Below are 16,915 nucleotides of genomic sequence, written 5' to 3' on the forward strand. Positions count from 1 at the left end.
AGACTGGGAATCCTGGAACATGAAAATTCTGAATGCTATCTTTTAAAATAGTAATTTCTCAGAAAATAGTAAAATTTTGTGCAATATAACTTCAATAAGAATTTTGTTTGTGTACCCATAGTATATGCATTAGTAATAAAGAGACCATAAAAGAAAAACAAGAAAAAAGAAATCATCATAAGTGGTATTAGAAGGAATAGAGTAATCCCATATTCTGTGCTAACTAGTGACTGCAGCTCTGAGTCACTGCTCTTTTTATGTAATTCATAAACTCTCTTAAGTTTCCCATTCAGTAACGCATTGATCCCTGTTAGACACCAGCCAAATTGTCAGTGATGTGAAGGTGCTAGTAAGGGTGGAAAACTTGAGGTTCAGATTAGTGTAATTACTGTTAACTGCTTTAGTTCCAGGTACAAGATCATCTAATAATGTAACTTCTGACAATATTGAATAGACAGCAAAGGATAATGAGTCTATAGTCATCTGACATTTAAGGGCCAAAATCACGACTTTGTGACAAGTACTGTCTGCAGGCAGCCACCACGCTGCTCCACACACTGTGGCAATAGAAAATCACTTTGAAGTGTTTTATTTTCAACAAGAATTGTGCATGAAATCTGAAATTGAAACATAGTATAGATGTCTATGGTGTCTGTAAACATGTCAAAAATCTGCTCTTTATTTTAATTAGGGCAAAAAATTTGTTCTGAAACGTGTGAAAATTTCTCTTATGTTGCTGGTGTTCTGGTGCTGCCTGTCTGTTCCATCCTCTGCCTTCGCCACTTCCACATCAGAGATCATTAATATCTGGTCATATAGGCCAGTCATTGGATTACAGAAAGAGTATGAATTAAAAGTAGACAATGCTTCTGACATCGTGCACAGCACACTGTTGTGTTACAGTGGCCAATACAGTTATGTGATACGAACATGTCATGTCCATGTATGGACACATGCATTCCACGGCCCTGTATTGGCCATCATAAACACAACACAGTGCACAGTATCGCTGCACCATCTATTTTTAATTCTTACTCATATCATGTAATCATGTGACTGGTACTGTATATATGACCAGACATTCATTGTAATATTTTGACAATGACATACCATTCAGAAATGTCAGACATTTTATGATCTTTCATTTTCACATTTGTTAATGGCTATAAAGCTAAATTATACAATGCTGAATAAATGGATATTAACATGTACAGTCAAATGGTGGAAATTCCAATGAAGAAGCATTACATGACTTTGGTTCCCAACAGAGAAAAATCATTAACAAAATGACAGTTCATCAAAAGACGTCTAGCAAAACCTAACATTTTTTTCCCCCCTGTGATGCAGTTGTGCCTATGTAAGATGATGAACCTGATTTGTGTAGGCTTTTTCATGATCATCTCTTCAGTAGCACATGACTGTGTGAAGTTCACATATTCCTGTGACCACTGGCACATTATGATGATGAACTGATTCTGTTTCTGTTCTGAACTCGCAAAACAATTTTAAATTTATTGATACTGCTGCTGCATTATCTACTGATGGTATTCTCAACTTACTACATTACAGCCAAATGGATTTTGCCCTTTTTCACACAAGTGTTAGCAAGATTACTAATTCCCGAACATTGAAAAGACAATTTTTCACCAAATTTTGCAAACGTAGTGTTCAAACATTGTGTGTTTCCATCCTGTGATATACTGCTAGCATTAGTCACACAGAAAACAATCGTTAAAATACTAAACTTTTATATACTTGGGAATAGATCAAAGTAGACGACTACATTTCCTTATAATGTATTGAGAGGAATGTTAGAGGAGAAGTGATCCATAAAAGGAAGAATAGAATCGCACAGCTGAGGAGGCATTACTTGGCATGTGATGCTTTCACTAAAGAGCAGTGAACATCCTACCTTCTCGTGGATTCGGACTTACATTGATCCCCTGTTCTCCCATCCAATTTTGCAGTGTTCTTGGAACTTCCGTATTTACTTTCTAAAACATTTGCCATTGACTGCAACAAACAACAAAATCGTTGAATGTTGGACAACCGACAAACACAAGTGCTTTTATATTGAAAATTACCTTCTGTATATTTACAGTAAAAATTTCTTCCTTCAGATAGTTTACTTCACTGTCAACTTCTGGTCAGTTGTACATTGATATTGATGGAAACTTCACAACACGCACCTTCACTTTCTCCACTGTATTTGCCTGTCCACATTTCATTTCTGCATCACTTACATTAAGCATTACTAATTATATTCTGTACATCTTGTTGCTAATTACACATCATACTCTTCTCTTCATTAAGATTATAAACTTTGCTACCAATTTTATTCATTACTTGCATGCTTTCATTTTCAATATTTGCATTGACAATTTCTTGAACTGACATTATAGGAGTAGGTTTTCAGTACTTCTGTTAATTCAGACTGACAGAAATCAACCACCTGTTCTTCCATCTCCTCATTACATAGTTTTTCAAGCTCACCTGTACTACCTGCAAATTCTGACTACAAGCATCTGGTGATGATGATTCCACATTTTGTGCAAACTCATCTGTTTTCTCTTCTATGCAGACTTGCACTGAATCTTTTTTTCTTGCCCAAATCTAATTTTAAGCTACTAATTTCATTCTTAAATTCTTTGTCACTACCAGTTTTATTTATTTCCATCTCTGAACCACCAATGTCACTTTCATTGTTAATAAACTTAATTAATCATGGCGTAATGTCCTTGTTTACTGACCCTTCCTGTGGCCTTGTTAACCTTTTCCACTTATTTCGAGCTATCCTTTTCACTCTTTACATTGTCATAATCGATGGATTCACAAAATTACTTCAACAATGCCAACCAACACGGATTCCGAAGCCATCTGTCATCTGAAACCCAACTCATTTTTCACGTGACATACTGAAAGCTTTGGACCAAGGCAATCAGGTAGATGCAGTATTTCTTGAGTTCTGAAAAGCATTTGACTCAGGATCTTGCCTGCTGTCAAAAGTATGATCATATGGGGTATCAACTGAAATTTGTGATTGGATTGAGGACTTTTTGCAAGGAAGGACACAGCATGTTTCCTTGGATGGAGGGTCATGTCAGATGTAGAAATAACTCAAGGTGTGTCCCAGGGAAGTGTGTTGGGAGCCTTGCTGTTCACGTTGTATGTCAATGACATTCTGGACAATATTAAGTGTAACCTCAGATTTTTGCAGATAATGCAGTTATCTACAATGAAATACTGTGTGAAAGAAGCTGCATAAATTTTCAGTCAGATATTGATAAGGTTTCAAAGTGGGGCAAAGATTGTCAACTAGCTTCAAATATTTATAAGTGTAAAATTGTGCACTTCACAAAATGAAATAACGTAGTATCCTATGACTATAATATTAGTGAGTCACTTTTGGAATCGGCGAACACGTACAAATACCTGTGTTAACACTTTGTAGGGATATGAAATGGAATGATCAAATAGGCTCAGTTGTGGGTAAAGCAGGTGGTAGAATTTAGTTTATTGTTGAATAATAGTGAAGTGCAATCAGTCTACAAAGAAGATTGCTTACAAATCAGTGGTGTGACTGGTTCTAGAATATTGCTCAAGGGCATGGGACCCATACCAGATAGGACTAATGGTGGAAATTGAATGTATACAGAGAAGGACAGCACAAATGGACACAGGTTGGTTTTAGCAAAGGGATAGTGTCACAGAGATACTGAAAAAATTGAACTGGAAGACTCTTGAAGATAGTTTACATGTATCCCTAGAAAGTTTATTAGCAGTGTTTCAAGAACAGATTTTAAATGATGACTCTAGGAATATACAACACTCCTCAATGAAACTGTCATAGGGATTGTGAGGACAAGATTACATTAATTACAGCATGCACAGACACATCAGTCACGCATCCCGCACTCCACGTGTGAATAGAGTGGGAAGAAATGCTCATAACTAGTACATTGGGGCTTACAGTCTGCCAGGCACTTCACAATGGTTTTCAGAGTGTAGATGTAGATGAAGCCCTTGTCATTTAGTCTTCTATTTTGTCACTTCATCAAAAAGGTAGATTATTCTAATTTTGCCCTGCTATCATCATAAAATTCATTTTTAAATTCTGGTTTTTGCTCCCTGTGTCATCACGAGGTTCACTTTTGATTCTTACTACCTGGCCCTCAACATGAAACACAATGTCTTGTCTTCCCTTGCCACTCATCATTGCAAACATGAATCAGTCTAGTAAATATGCCACCTTGTGCATAAAATAGGTCCATAAAATATTAATAGAAAAGGTAGGAATCTGATAAGTGCAAAGGTAATACCTGTGAAGGAATTCATAGCTACTTCAGAACTTTAATTTCAATTACTTTATAAGTTAATTTGTTTCTTTAGAATTTGAATGATATTATTGGAAAGTTGGAATGGGAGTCTTTATATGAGTGGTCACTAAGTCTTCAAATACATATTAGCTCTTATGATATTTGCAGTTATCCATACATTTTGATTAGCAACACTATCATAAAAACTGCATACACTACAAAAATCAGTGTACCAGAAGTAATGATCTGAACAGTGCATCAAAGTGAAATTCAGCCTAAATAACTTTCCGAAATCTTATATTGCAACATGTAAATTGCAGTAGTAAACTGTATCAATGTCAGATAAAGATTAGAGAAGGAAGTTCAGCTACTTGGAAACCAGAAGTGTTCCATGGGGTATGCAGAGATGGTCAGTTTCAAATAGTGTTGATTTCATGCTATTGCTTTTTCCCCTGAATGTGTACATTAACTTCACTTTTGACCTAGACTAAGGCCATCAGCCTAAACCAGGGAAACTATCCTGATCCATCCCACCACCACCACCACCACCACCACCACCAAAACTTATCGACAAAAGATGATACGGTAAATAATATTTACCAGGCACCTTATTGCCACACATTATATCAGGTCTCGCCCCTTCAAAAAAATCTTCCGACATTGCTCCACTGTAACAGTTTGACACCATGCTAAGAGACATAGCACATTTTTAATGATATGTTGCTTCTGGGCAGTGGCATCACTATAGACCTTTGGGGCAGTGGCATCACTATAGACCTTTGTAATGTTGATTTTCCCCATTTATATGAGGAGCATATCAAAATATCATCTTTATAATGTCAATAATATGTAATCTCATATTTATGATTCAATAATACTTAATACCTTGAACATCCATGAAATACAAATAAAACAATGTATTAAGTCCACAAATTAAATTAAAAACTTGACACAAAGAAAGAAAGGGAGTAAATCAAGCACAGTCAGTCAGTCAGTCTCTGTCTGTCACTGTTTGATGTACCGGTACATGAAACACTGAACATTCAGGCTTTTTAGACTGGAGAATGCTAGGAAAAAAGCAGAAATAAAAAAAGATAAGATATTTGTGTGGATAAATGTGCTACCTTAGACACTCAACAAGGAAATGTAGAAGAAACAAAGCAAAAATTGAATATTATGTCTTGCTTTTTGATTACAGTATATTAAAATATTTTGTTGTTACATCTGAATTTGTAAAAATGCACTTGCCAATGAGTAGAAAGTCAATTTTCAGAACAGTAATTAATTTGTTATCAAAAATAAACTATTTCTGCAATACTGCCTTAACATCAAATTCATTTGCTTGATATAAAATTAAATTTGAATGCAGCCCAAAAGCACATAGGGTGGCACAGAGCTACTGAAGTTTTGTACCAAATGTCACTATACTAAAATTTGTTAATAGTCAGTTATTTGTTATGATGTTCAGTAACTATTATCTTTTAAGGTTGTTTAATGTTCGTTTATGACCTCTAAACATACTGCACTTCATGAAAATGATAGTAAAGTTATTACACAGTTGTTAGACTGTTTGTTAGCTATGTTAGTCTCTTGTAAATTCAGTGATTCTCTCAGGACACAAAACAAAAATAAATACATTTTTGTATGTAAGTTCTAATAAAACCAAAATAGTCTTCAAACATTGCATGAAATATAGTTGAGTAACTTGTTCATCTTTATATGTTGTTATTTTTGTGTTTTAATATATTTCCATCATTATTGAACTTTTAAAGGGAGTTTGCAACATCTATTAATTTCACTCAGTTACTAATGGAATCTTATGTTTAACTGTTCATTACATTTGTTTTTATTTTTTAATAAATTTAAAAAGTTTTAATTCTTCAAACGTCTTTCAAATATGGTAATATTGCTTTTATTTAATACTCAAGCTGCATATTGGTGAAAATGATGACCTTGGAGTCATCAGATATGACCAGAAGGTGGGCTTCATTCTGGAAAATGTCCAGGTGATAAACAATGGATTCTATAGTTGCTGCGTACTTCCTGGTGGCATCTGCAGTGAAGACGAATGTCCTCGTCAATATTCTCTTGAGGTGCTAAGTATGTAGTGAACTCTGAGTGTTGATATTGTTTTTAATGGTTGCACTGCTATTAAAATATAGAAACTTGTATTCGATATTCTATATAATATAGGTTCATAAAATTTGGTAGTTGTAGCAACAGTAATAGTTTTTAAATTTGCAGTTAAATTCCCTTTGTCACATCAGAATCATAAAGGAGATATAAAATGAGCAAAAAGCAATTAGTGCCCAACACAGTCCTATTATTATGAAATATGAGATACGTTATTTTATAGAATGCTATACATTGTTTTAAACTGAGTCTCTTCTATTTGGGGTGTGCAGTGCACAATTTTCTGGTTGTATTTTAGCCAAAAACACACAATGTCATTGTCAGTTGCGGGTTGAGAGAGGATATGACAATTCACTACAGCATGTAGCCAACTTGCAACTGGATAGAAAACAGTGGCAATTAAAATGAATGCACAGACAAGATGATGGTGTCAGAGACTTGCAAAAGACCAATATCTATCACAGAAATACATGATGCTATTATATGGCTTACCATTTTCCTACTTTTATCTCCCAGTGTTACCGAAATTGTCAGTGTATTCGTTTGTATATTACTGTGGGGGTGAATTAGATATTGCAGGTCTAAAACCTCAACCTATCTTACATATTGTAATTAATGGATATCCATTTCTATTTTTCAAAAGTATTTTACAGAATAATGTCATAACACACTGTTGATGTAACCACCGTAACAAATCTAAAACAGTACCAAAGCCATCAGAGTTTTTGTAATTTTGACTGTTTATGGGGGATATTTTCTTAAGCAGACTAATACAACTTCTGCATAATCTCAAGTCTCTGGATCATGTCCTCTGAATACATAGATTTATGAAAAATACTGACCACAGCTCAAAGGAGGAAAAATAAATGTGTCTGAGGGGAAACAATAAATCTTTGATTTGTGCCATTGTCAAATGTTAATTAGCCACTGTTGCAGTTTGTCTTTGTAGTGTAAATAGTGGACGAGGGGGTTGTATTTGAAACTGCTGCTCCCTGTTGCTAGACACATTGCATGAAGTCCTTCAGTAGTCTGCAGCTGTAACATTTGCTGTGAAACACTGACTCTGACATTGGATTTCCTATATCTTCCAAATTGACAGGAATTCTTCTTCTATCACATCATCACACAGTTGTTACCTTCATTGAGGACTTATCCTCTCACTCAATTGTCTATCACAGTAAAATTCTTTCCACACTCATAATGTTGACGCCTTAATTTTTAATACCTGTGATTGTTGTTTGGACTTTACCACATGCTGAAACTGTCCTCCTGACAACCATTTCCTTTTGGACTACATGTCTTTCTTGCAGCCATTTCACTTTAGCTCATTGGACTTCCTATTGACTTCATTCATAAGTCACATATTATTGTATAGCCTTCTTTATCTGAAACCTTTTTTGTGTTCTCCTCTTTCTTCAATGAACTGAGGTACTTCTCTTGTCAGACAAAGTTCCTTCAGTTACTTTCCTGCTAACTATGTGTCATATGCAGGAAAAGCAACCACTCACTTAAAGTAGATTGGTGCATGAAGCAAAGAAACACACAACAGAAAACAGCATTCACACTAGCTTTTGTGCACTAGCTCTTTTTCTAGCAATAGCACTTATTCACACAGACACAAACACAACCACACGAACACCTAAATGCACACTCCTGTGGCCATGGCAAGACTAATTATTTTCTTGTAACTGTATTAGTCTGCCTAACTTCTGGGATTGCCCTTTTTAGGGATATCTATTAATCTACAACTGAATTTTCTACTGTGGTATTCCTTATCATTGTGTCTACAACTGTAGAGAGTTTCAAACACACTTCATTTTTCCTCATTATTTACGTATCCCACTGCTTCACACTTTACTTCTTCCTTCTGTGATTCCTGAAGTTTAAGAGACTCATCAGGAAGAATCAAACTTTTGAAAATAAATTGGCAAGGAGTTAGCTGCTGAACAGTGTATTTGTCTGTACTATCTGACATTTATTGCTGGACTAATTAGTCTTTCCCTCTGTCATTCCTTGTGCCAAGCCATTATTCCCCAAAACCTCTACCTTCTATTTCTTTTACTACAGTGTTGCAACCAACCCCCCTGCTGATAGACAGTGCTATATCATAGCCTGGAATTTTAGTGACACATTTAAACACACACTTCATCATAAAAGCTAAAACTGCATGGTAATTTCAAAAACATATAATGGAAAAGTCTTCGATAAGTATTTTGATGTGTATTACACACACATTATACATTAAGCTACAAAATATGCAATCTGGTGCCTACTATGTAACTTTTGTCAAATGTTTAACAGCTATTCAAATGGTGCATTTTATTTTTCTGGCTGGAAAAAAAAATCTCAGGTTGTTCCATAAGGCTCCATATTAGGCTCAGTCCTGTTTCTCTTCTGTGTTAATGACTCACCATTAAATATCAGGTCCCTATCAATTCTGTTCACAGATGAAACTTCTGTCTTCGTTGAAGGTCAGGATTCAGAAAAAATTCCCAAATCTGTGATCAGTACCCTCAGTACCTTAGAAACTTGGTTTCAGCTAAATGAGTTGAATCTAAACATACGTAAGACTCACATGATGCATCTAAAAACCAAACGGTCAAAATGTGAGCAGATTAAGGTTGTACACAACAACCAAGATATAGAAGAAGTTGACTCAGTCAAATTTTTAGGTTTAAATGTAGATAAAAATTTGAGCTGGCAGGCACACATTGAATACTTAGCAAACAAACTGAGCAACTTTGCATTTGCAATCCAAATACTATCAACTGCAACTGACTTGTACACATAAAAAGTAGCATATTATATTCAAGCTACTTTAAATCCATTATTAGGTGCGGTGGTTTTTTTACAGTGTAGATACTAAAAATACAGAAGGAATCATTGAAAATATGTGCACTGCTAATCACAAAGAACCATGGCAACCATTATTTAGAAAACTTAAAATATTAACTCTGCCATCCTTATACATAAGAGATTGTTACACTTTTGTATACCAGACATGAATTATTTGAAGGAAACCAAGCTAGAAACGAAGAAAATTTTATGCTACCCACCCACTGCCTCAGACTGTGTGCCCAGGGACCTCAATACATGGGAATGAAAATTTTTAATAAATTAAAAGGGAACAAATTGATGCAGATGAATTTAGGTCCACTTACAAGAAAGCTGTATGAGGTACTGACACTGAAGTGTTACTACTCAGTGAATGAATTCATACAGGACATACTGGAAATTTTAGCTGGATACAGTGCATTACATATTCCAAGAAATATCCTTATAGTGTTGTTATTTATTGTAGTGCTATTATTTATTAGTGTAAAAATCATTGTAAGCGTATTATTAATTTTTGACATGTCTTTTGTACGCAAACCAAATGGATTGCAAATGTATGTCATGAGATGAATAAAACACAATTCACTCACAATTCATAGAGGAAAAGTCATTTTATATGCCTCAAATGTGATGCATCTTTTGCATGTTTGTGAAGTTTTGAACAATTCCAACAGATGTTAGGGATTTAGTGAGCCATAAAAAATGGCTCCAAAGAAGGTATGAACATGCCTAAACATTTCTGTGCAGTTGATAAGAGTACTGTTAGGTGACCTCGTGCGGGTTCGGGGGTAAGAATAGGCCCACGGTATTACTGCCTGTCGTAAGAGGTGACTAAAAGGAGTCTCTCACATTATGTGATGATCCCCTGTAGGGTTTGACCTCCTTATTTCCAAATTTTCCGAAGAGCGAACCAATTGAGAAAGTGTGCCTTACATGGTGCATTGTGTCCATAGTGCATTGAGATCTTTAGCCTGCTTCCTTGTCGTCGCATTGCAGTCCCGCTCGTTCTCCATCTCTTCGGCGAGGATACATTCCTGGGTGCAATTTCCGCCATGCACTGTGCAGTGTTGCTTTCTGCGGAGGCGACAACCGTGGACGTCTTAGCACCTAAAATCCAGCATGGTAGCCAGTCCGTTATGGTGGGGCCACCATGTACCCTGTTGGTTGTAGCCCCCTGACAACACAGGGATCACTATGCTGATGCTGGCGCCGTTAACTCCCCACATGTGCCAAGGAGTAGATGCCTATCTCCCTGGAGCATCGGGGCTCCCAGCAATGGCGATCCTGCCTGTGGCCCTTGCTGAGGCTGGGTGGTGCCCGTGGGGAGGGCCCTTGGTCGGAGTGGATGGTATTGGCGGGTGACCCACAATGAAGCGTGGTACATCATCTCTTGCTCGTGGCCAGCCGCCAGCAGTCTCTAAGCATTCTAGGGCTCAATTCAATGCTCAGACATACGATCCAAAATCGTTCCCCTCCCTGGCCACGCTGTTGGAGGAGTGAAAGGCTAAGGATGGCAGCAAGACTTATTTGTCCTGGTTCCTAGTTTGTACGAGAGCTGATGGGGAGTCTTTCATGGCGACGAAGCCTCAGTTCTTTGTAGAGCAATTAGAGGACAAGTTTGGAGAGATGGAGGGCTTGTCAAAAATGCACTCTGGGGCTGTTTTAATACAAACAGCATCCTCTGCCCAGTCACGAAGGTTACTTGCTTATGACAAGTTGGGGGATGTTTCAGTTACCATCACGCCCCATAATACTTTAAAGTGGTCCAGGGTATTACATTCCATAGGGATCTTCTTTTGCAGTCTGATGACAAGCTGCTCGCCAATCTAGAGCGGCGAGCTATTCGTCCGGCGCATTCATGCGGGTCTGAAGGAAAATCAGGTTGCTACTGGTGCCTTCGTCTTGGCCTTGGAGGTTGGTACATTACTGGAGAAAGTCAAGGTGACGGTCCACCGGTGTGACATCAAGCCCTATATCCCACCCCCGATGCAGTGCTTTAAGTGCTGGAAGTTCGGCCATATGTCTCTCCGCTGTACTTCCAGCCTCGCATACCGAGATTGCGGACGCCCATCACATCCCAATAGTCCATGTGCCCCACCTCCGATCTGTGTCAACTGCAGAGAGCATCATTCACCTTGCTCACCAGACTGCAGGATCTTGCAGAAAGAGCGGAATATAAGTCACTGGACCGACTGACCTATACTGAGGTAATAGGAAATATGAAAGACTCCATCCTGTGTGCATGACTTCCTCATACGACAACAGTGATAGCCCCATCTGTTGCACCAATTACGGTCGGCTCTCAGAGCCTTAAGACGACACCTGCCCCCTTGATGGTGAAGAGGGCACTTCCCTCCCTGTTGCTCCCGCACCATGTACTTCAGGGGCAGCGCCCCCCCCCCCCCCCCCCCCCCCCAACCATTGAGGACATCCATCTCCACTACTAAGCCAGGGAAGCGTAAGTCGTCTTTGGCTTCTCTCACTAGGAAGGGGTCCCTGGAGTCACTCCATTCCCAGGTTCCTACCAGTGGCAAAGCAGACACCCACCATTGGATGCTGAAGAAGCCCCAGGTAGCTGGTGGTAGGGCTTCGTGTTCCTCTTCAGTCTTCTAGACTGAATCAAAGAAGCCCTGCCAGCTACAGCAACTCAAGCATCAGTGCGAGAAATTGAAAAAGACCTTTAAGACTAAGGAAATTGTGGTGGCACCCCCCACCACCATCGTTACCTACCAGCTCTGTGTTTGAGGATGGGGTGGAGATTCTGGTGTCCGCTGAGGACCTAGAGCTTGCTAGTCAATCAGCCACGATGGATGTCACTCCCATAGGTACTCAGTCGGTGGCAGCAGGTGACCCAGTGCCGTAATCTGTCTCCTTGGTCCTGTCACGCCTTTTTCGGCCATGGACAATGTCATTCTCCAGTGGAACTGCAATTGTTTTTTCCACCACCTTGCTGAGCTCCGACAACTTCTCAGCCTTCACCCTTTCCTGCTCTACATTGCTCTACAGGAAACTTAGTTTCTGGTGATTCGAACCCCCACCCTCCATGTCCCTCTTCACGAAACACCTTTAGAGGCTATCGCTGTTCGGGTGTGGACGCCACCAAGGGCTGTTACTGTCTGCAGTCTCTATCTTCCACCGGATGGTGATGTCCCGCAGCATGTCCTGGCTGCGCTGGTAGCCCAATTGTTGCCCCCTTTCCTGTTACTGGGCGACTTAAACGCCCATAACCTTCTGTGGGGTGGATCAGTGGCAACAGGTTGAGCCAGTGCCGTTGAGCAAGTGTTGGCATAGATTGACCTTTCTCTTTCAAATAATGATGCCTTCACATATTTCAGTGTGACGCATGGCACGTACTGAGCCATCAACCTTTTGATCTGTAGCCCTAGCCTATTACCATCTACCCAATGGAGTGAGCATGACGACTTGTGCGGTAGTGACCACTTTCTGATCTTTTTGTCACTCTTCTGGGGGCCCTGCAGATGGGGTATGAATAAGGCTGACTGGGACGTGTTCACCTCCATTGACACCATTGAGCCTCTTTCCAGTGACACCATTGATGCAGTGATTCACTCAATCACCACCAGCATCGTTACTACCGCAGAATCTGCAATTCTGTGTGCTTTTGAGTCCCCTCGGCCTTGGTGGTCACATGAGATTGCTGAGGTGATTGGCGATCACAGGCAGGCCCTCAAGCATCAAAAGCGGCATCCATCATTGGAACATCTCATTGCCTTTAAATGGCTTCGTGTGCAAGCCTGCCGCCACATTCGCCAACACAAGCAGGAGTGCTGGGAAAAGTATGTCTCCACCATTGGCCTCCATACCTCTCCATCGCAGGTTTGGGCCAAGATTCGGTGACTCTATGGCTATCGGACCCCCGTCAGCGTACCTTCACTTTCATTGAATGGAGCACTCTGTACTGACTCGAACACAATTGCGCACCGCTTAACGGAGCATTTTGCTCAGAGTTCCACTTCTGCGATTTACCTGCAGCCCTTTTGCTCCCTGAATGAGCAGTTGGAATGACGGGGCTTTTCATTCCACACGTGCCACCCTGAATTGTACAATGCTCTGCTCAGTGAGTGGGAATTCCAAAGTGCCCTAGCCGCTTGCCCTGATACAGCTCACGGGCCAGATCGCATCCAGCCAGTGATGCCTCCTAGACCTTTTCAACCGTATCTGGGTTGAGTTCCCATCGCAATGGCGGGAAAACATCATAATCCCCATATTGAAACCTGGAAATAACTCACTGGAGGTGAACAGCTACCGCCCCATTAGCCTCACCAACGTTCTTTGCAAGTTGCTCGAACACATGGAAAGACGGAGGTTGAGTTGGCTACTTGAGTCTCAGGGCCTTCTGGCTCCGTCTCAGTGGGTTCCGTAAGGGTTGCTCTGTCATCGATAATCTGGTCTGTGTGGAGTCTGCTGTCTGTAAGGCCTTTGCCTGCCACCAGCATCTGGCTGCCATCCTTTTTGATATGCAGAAGGCGTACGATACGACACTGCGATATCACGTCCTCTCCACGCTTCAGGGGTGGGGTCTTCAGGGTCTGCTCTTGATTTTCATACAAAATTTTCGGTCACTTCATTCCTTCTGCGTGCAAGTTGCAGCCTTCCATAGTTCTGCCCGAGTTCAGGAGAATGGGGTCCTGTAAGGATCTGTCTTGAGTGTTTGCCTCTTTTTAGTTGCAATTAATGGGCTCGCTGCAGCGGTGGAAACATCTGTCTCAGCTTCCTAGTATGCTGATGACTTCTGCCTATACTATAGCTCCACTGGCATTGCAGCTGCTGAATGGCAGCTGCAGGGTGCTATCCACAAGGCGCAGTCTTGGACTGTAGCGCATGGCTTCCAGTTTTTGGCTGCCAAGACCTGAGTTATGCATTTCTGCCGGCGTTGCACTGTTCACCCTGAGCCACGGCTTTATCTTGACTGCGAACCTCTTGTTGTGGCCGCTCCGTGGTCTTTGTGTGGACCCTGAGTCATGTCGGCATCCCGGGAAATGAACGGGTAGACACACTGGCCAAACAGGCTGTCAGTGCCCCGGCCTTGGAGATTGGCCTTTCACAGTCAGTTTTGTTGCAGAAGGTACTTGGTGCCTGGGGTGATGAATGGCGCACCGTGCCTTTACCCAACAAACTTAGTCATCAAGGAGGCTACAGGTGTGTTGCTCTCCTCCTTGCGAGCCTCCCACAAGGACTCAGTTGTTCTCTGCCAGCTACGCATTGGCCACACCTGGCTGACGCGTGGTCATCTCTTGCAACGTGAGGGCCCACCTCTCTGTCGCTGTGGATTAGTTTTGACAGTTGTTCATATCTTGTGGGCCTGTCCATTTTTAACTGTGCTCAGGCAGACGTTTGCGCTGCCAGGTACACTCTTTGAACTTTCATTGGATGTCGCTGCAATGGCAGACTTAGTTTTGAGTTTTTTTCATGCAGGGGGCTTTTATCGCTCGATCTAAGGGTTTGTGGTTTTTTTTTTTTTTTTTTTTTTTTTTTTTTTTTTTTTTTTTTTTTTTTTTTTCCGTCTGGCCTTTGGCCTATGGTTTTAGATTGTGGTTTTTAGTGTTTTTCTTGGTGGTTGACTTTTCTTTTTTGTTTTCATGGTCAGCCAACCACTGTCATACTGTGTGCTTTTGATTCCTTTTGTCGGTGTATTTGTGGTTCTATGTCGTCCCTTGTCATCTCAGTTGCTTTTCTCTCTTTTTCTTTCCCCCCTTGTAGGATTTTATGGCCTTGTAGTCTGGTCCCTTCAACCCCCACAAACCAACCAACCAAGTATTGGGTGATTGGCAAAGAGATTTAAAGTGCCAATAAGTGGAGGAAGTGAGCTCTACAATGGGACTCGTTCGGGACACTGTCGTAACCACTGCTACCAACATGGTGAATGTGTGGATGCCGTTATTCATGGAGACCACCATCTAACAATTAGATAAGTTTGCTCTACAGCTATTGGTGAGCATTGGAAGTGTGTGCTTTGTTGAAAACTCTTTGATATTCAAAGGTGTACTGAGGATGGGTTTCTGGAACTCATAACAGACCACAAGATTAAAAGAAAAAGCATGTCATCTGAACTACTCAAGTAGTTTGAGGCCAATGGGAAGGCTTTCCTGTCAGTGGTCATTACAGGTGCCAAAACGAGCGTGCATAACTTTAATCTGGAAATAAAAGCCTGCCTCTAGAGAGATACCACACATGATTACGAAACATGGAGTAGTTCAAGGCTGCTCCATCTGGTGGCAAAGTCATGATGACACTATTTTGGTATAGCATGGTGTCATTCTCATAGATGTCACCAAGAGGATCACTCATTAATTCAGGGGCCCATGTGAAGATGAAAAAAATGCAAGAACCATTTCTGACTTGTTTGGTCTGATGAGAATTGGAAAAAATCTTCGGCCAACACAACAGTCCACACCCTTATGCAATTCTCTGGTTATGGGAACACATCACCAAATTGTGTTGGAAATCATTGCCTCATCCATCCTAAAGCCCTTGGACTTCCATCTTCGTCAGTCATGTAGAGGTTCTCCATGAGGGACCAGCCATCATGATCATGATGATGATGATGATGATGATGCATATAATTGAAACATGGCTACACGTGAAGGACAAGAGCTATTACCAGCAGAGAATATATGCTCTTACACAACACTGGCCTTAGAATATGATGGAGAGTATGTAGGAAATTAGTACATGGACAAGAAATGTTGATAGGTATTGTAACCAAGTCTAATCCTTAATAACAGATATGTCGTGAGGAAAAAACTCTGTTCCACATTATTTATTGAATGACCCTAGTACCATGCATAATGTGGAATTCAAATGTGTTCTCACATCCTGACTTACTCCTCCTCCTCCTCCTCCACCACCACCCCTCCCACCCTAAAATGATCACTGGTATTATGTACAAGGTCCACAAAATTTTTCTACACATACCTTTTACTTATTGTACATGATCTCTTTTGAAATACTCTCACCAACAATTGATACCCCCACTCCCAATGCCGTTTCTGCTTCCGGACCAGACATGATACGCCTCTTGCTGGATTGTGCGAAGTGCTGTCTCCAATTTCCTTTTATCTCCTCTATCGCTGCAAGTCTTCATTCTTTCATCAGGGTTTTCAACTTTGGAAATTAAAAAAAGTAGTTCATACAAGCCAGATCTGGAGACTGTAGGGTGAGGTAGCACAGTGATTTTGTTTTTTTGATCAATAGTCATGCTTGATTCGTGATCATCCAACTAAAGTATTACATTCATCTGCACTCTCTCGGGCAGCCAGTTTTCGAATGGCACACACAATTTCCGTGACATTGCTGACATTAGCGTTGTTGATAGACATCAAATGGTAATCATTAACTTCAGTCCGTCCATTTTTAAACCATGTGAACCATTTGTAACACAAAGTACAGCATATGCACACATCACCATAGGCCTCCTGCATCATTTAGTGTGTGTCTGTAAAGGTTTTCTTGAGTTTTGCATAAAATTTAATGCAGATGCATTTCTCCTTTAGTGCAGCATGATGTTCTACTGAATACAGCTCTGTACAATAACTAACAGACATACAACAGTGAAACATCTGACAGTTACACATTAAACACAGGCGTGTTCAGGAATGCCAACCACATTT

At 40.4% G+C, this 16,915-nt stretch overlaps 1 protein-coding gene across 2 annotated transcripts in view; it reads left to right on the plus strand.

Annotated features, from left to right (window-relative positions):
* The window catches only part of LOC124805178 (vascular endothelial growth factor receptor kdr-like), a 511,639-nt gene that overhangs the window by 371,349 nt on the left and 123,375 nt on the right, over positions 1–16,915 (plus strand). Inside the window, exon 5 of one of the 2 annotated variants that reach the window (XM_047265666.1) lies at positions 6,245–6,416. The exons of the other annotated variant lie outside the window; for it this stretch is intronic. Coding sequence (XP_047121622.1) covers positions 6,245–6,416 — 172 coding nt within the window. The remainder of the gene's footprint in view (positions 1–6,244; positions 6,417–16,915) is intronic. 2 annotated transcript variants of the gene reach the window in all.

The sequence above is a fragment of the Schistocerca piceifrons genome, chromosome 7 (assembly GCF_021461385.2).
Source record: "Schistocerca piceifrons isolate TAMUIC-IGC-003096 chromosome 7, iqSchPice1.1, whole genome shotgun sequence".
NCBI classification, from domain to species: Eukaryota; Metazoa; Arthropoda; class Insecta; order Orthoptera; family Acrididae; genus Schistocerca; species Schistocerca piceifrons.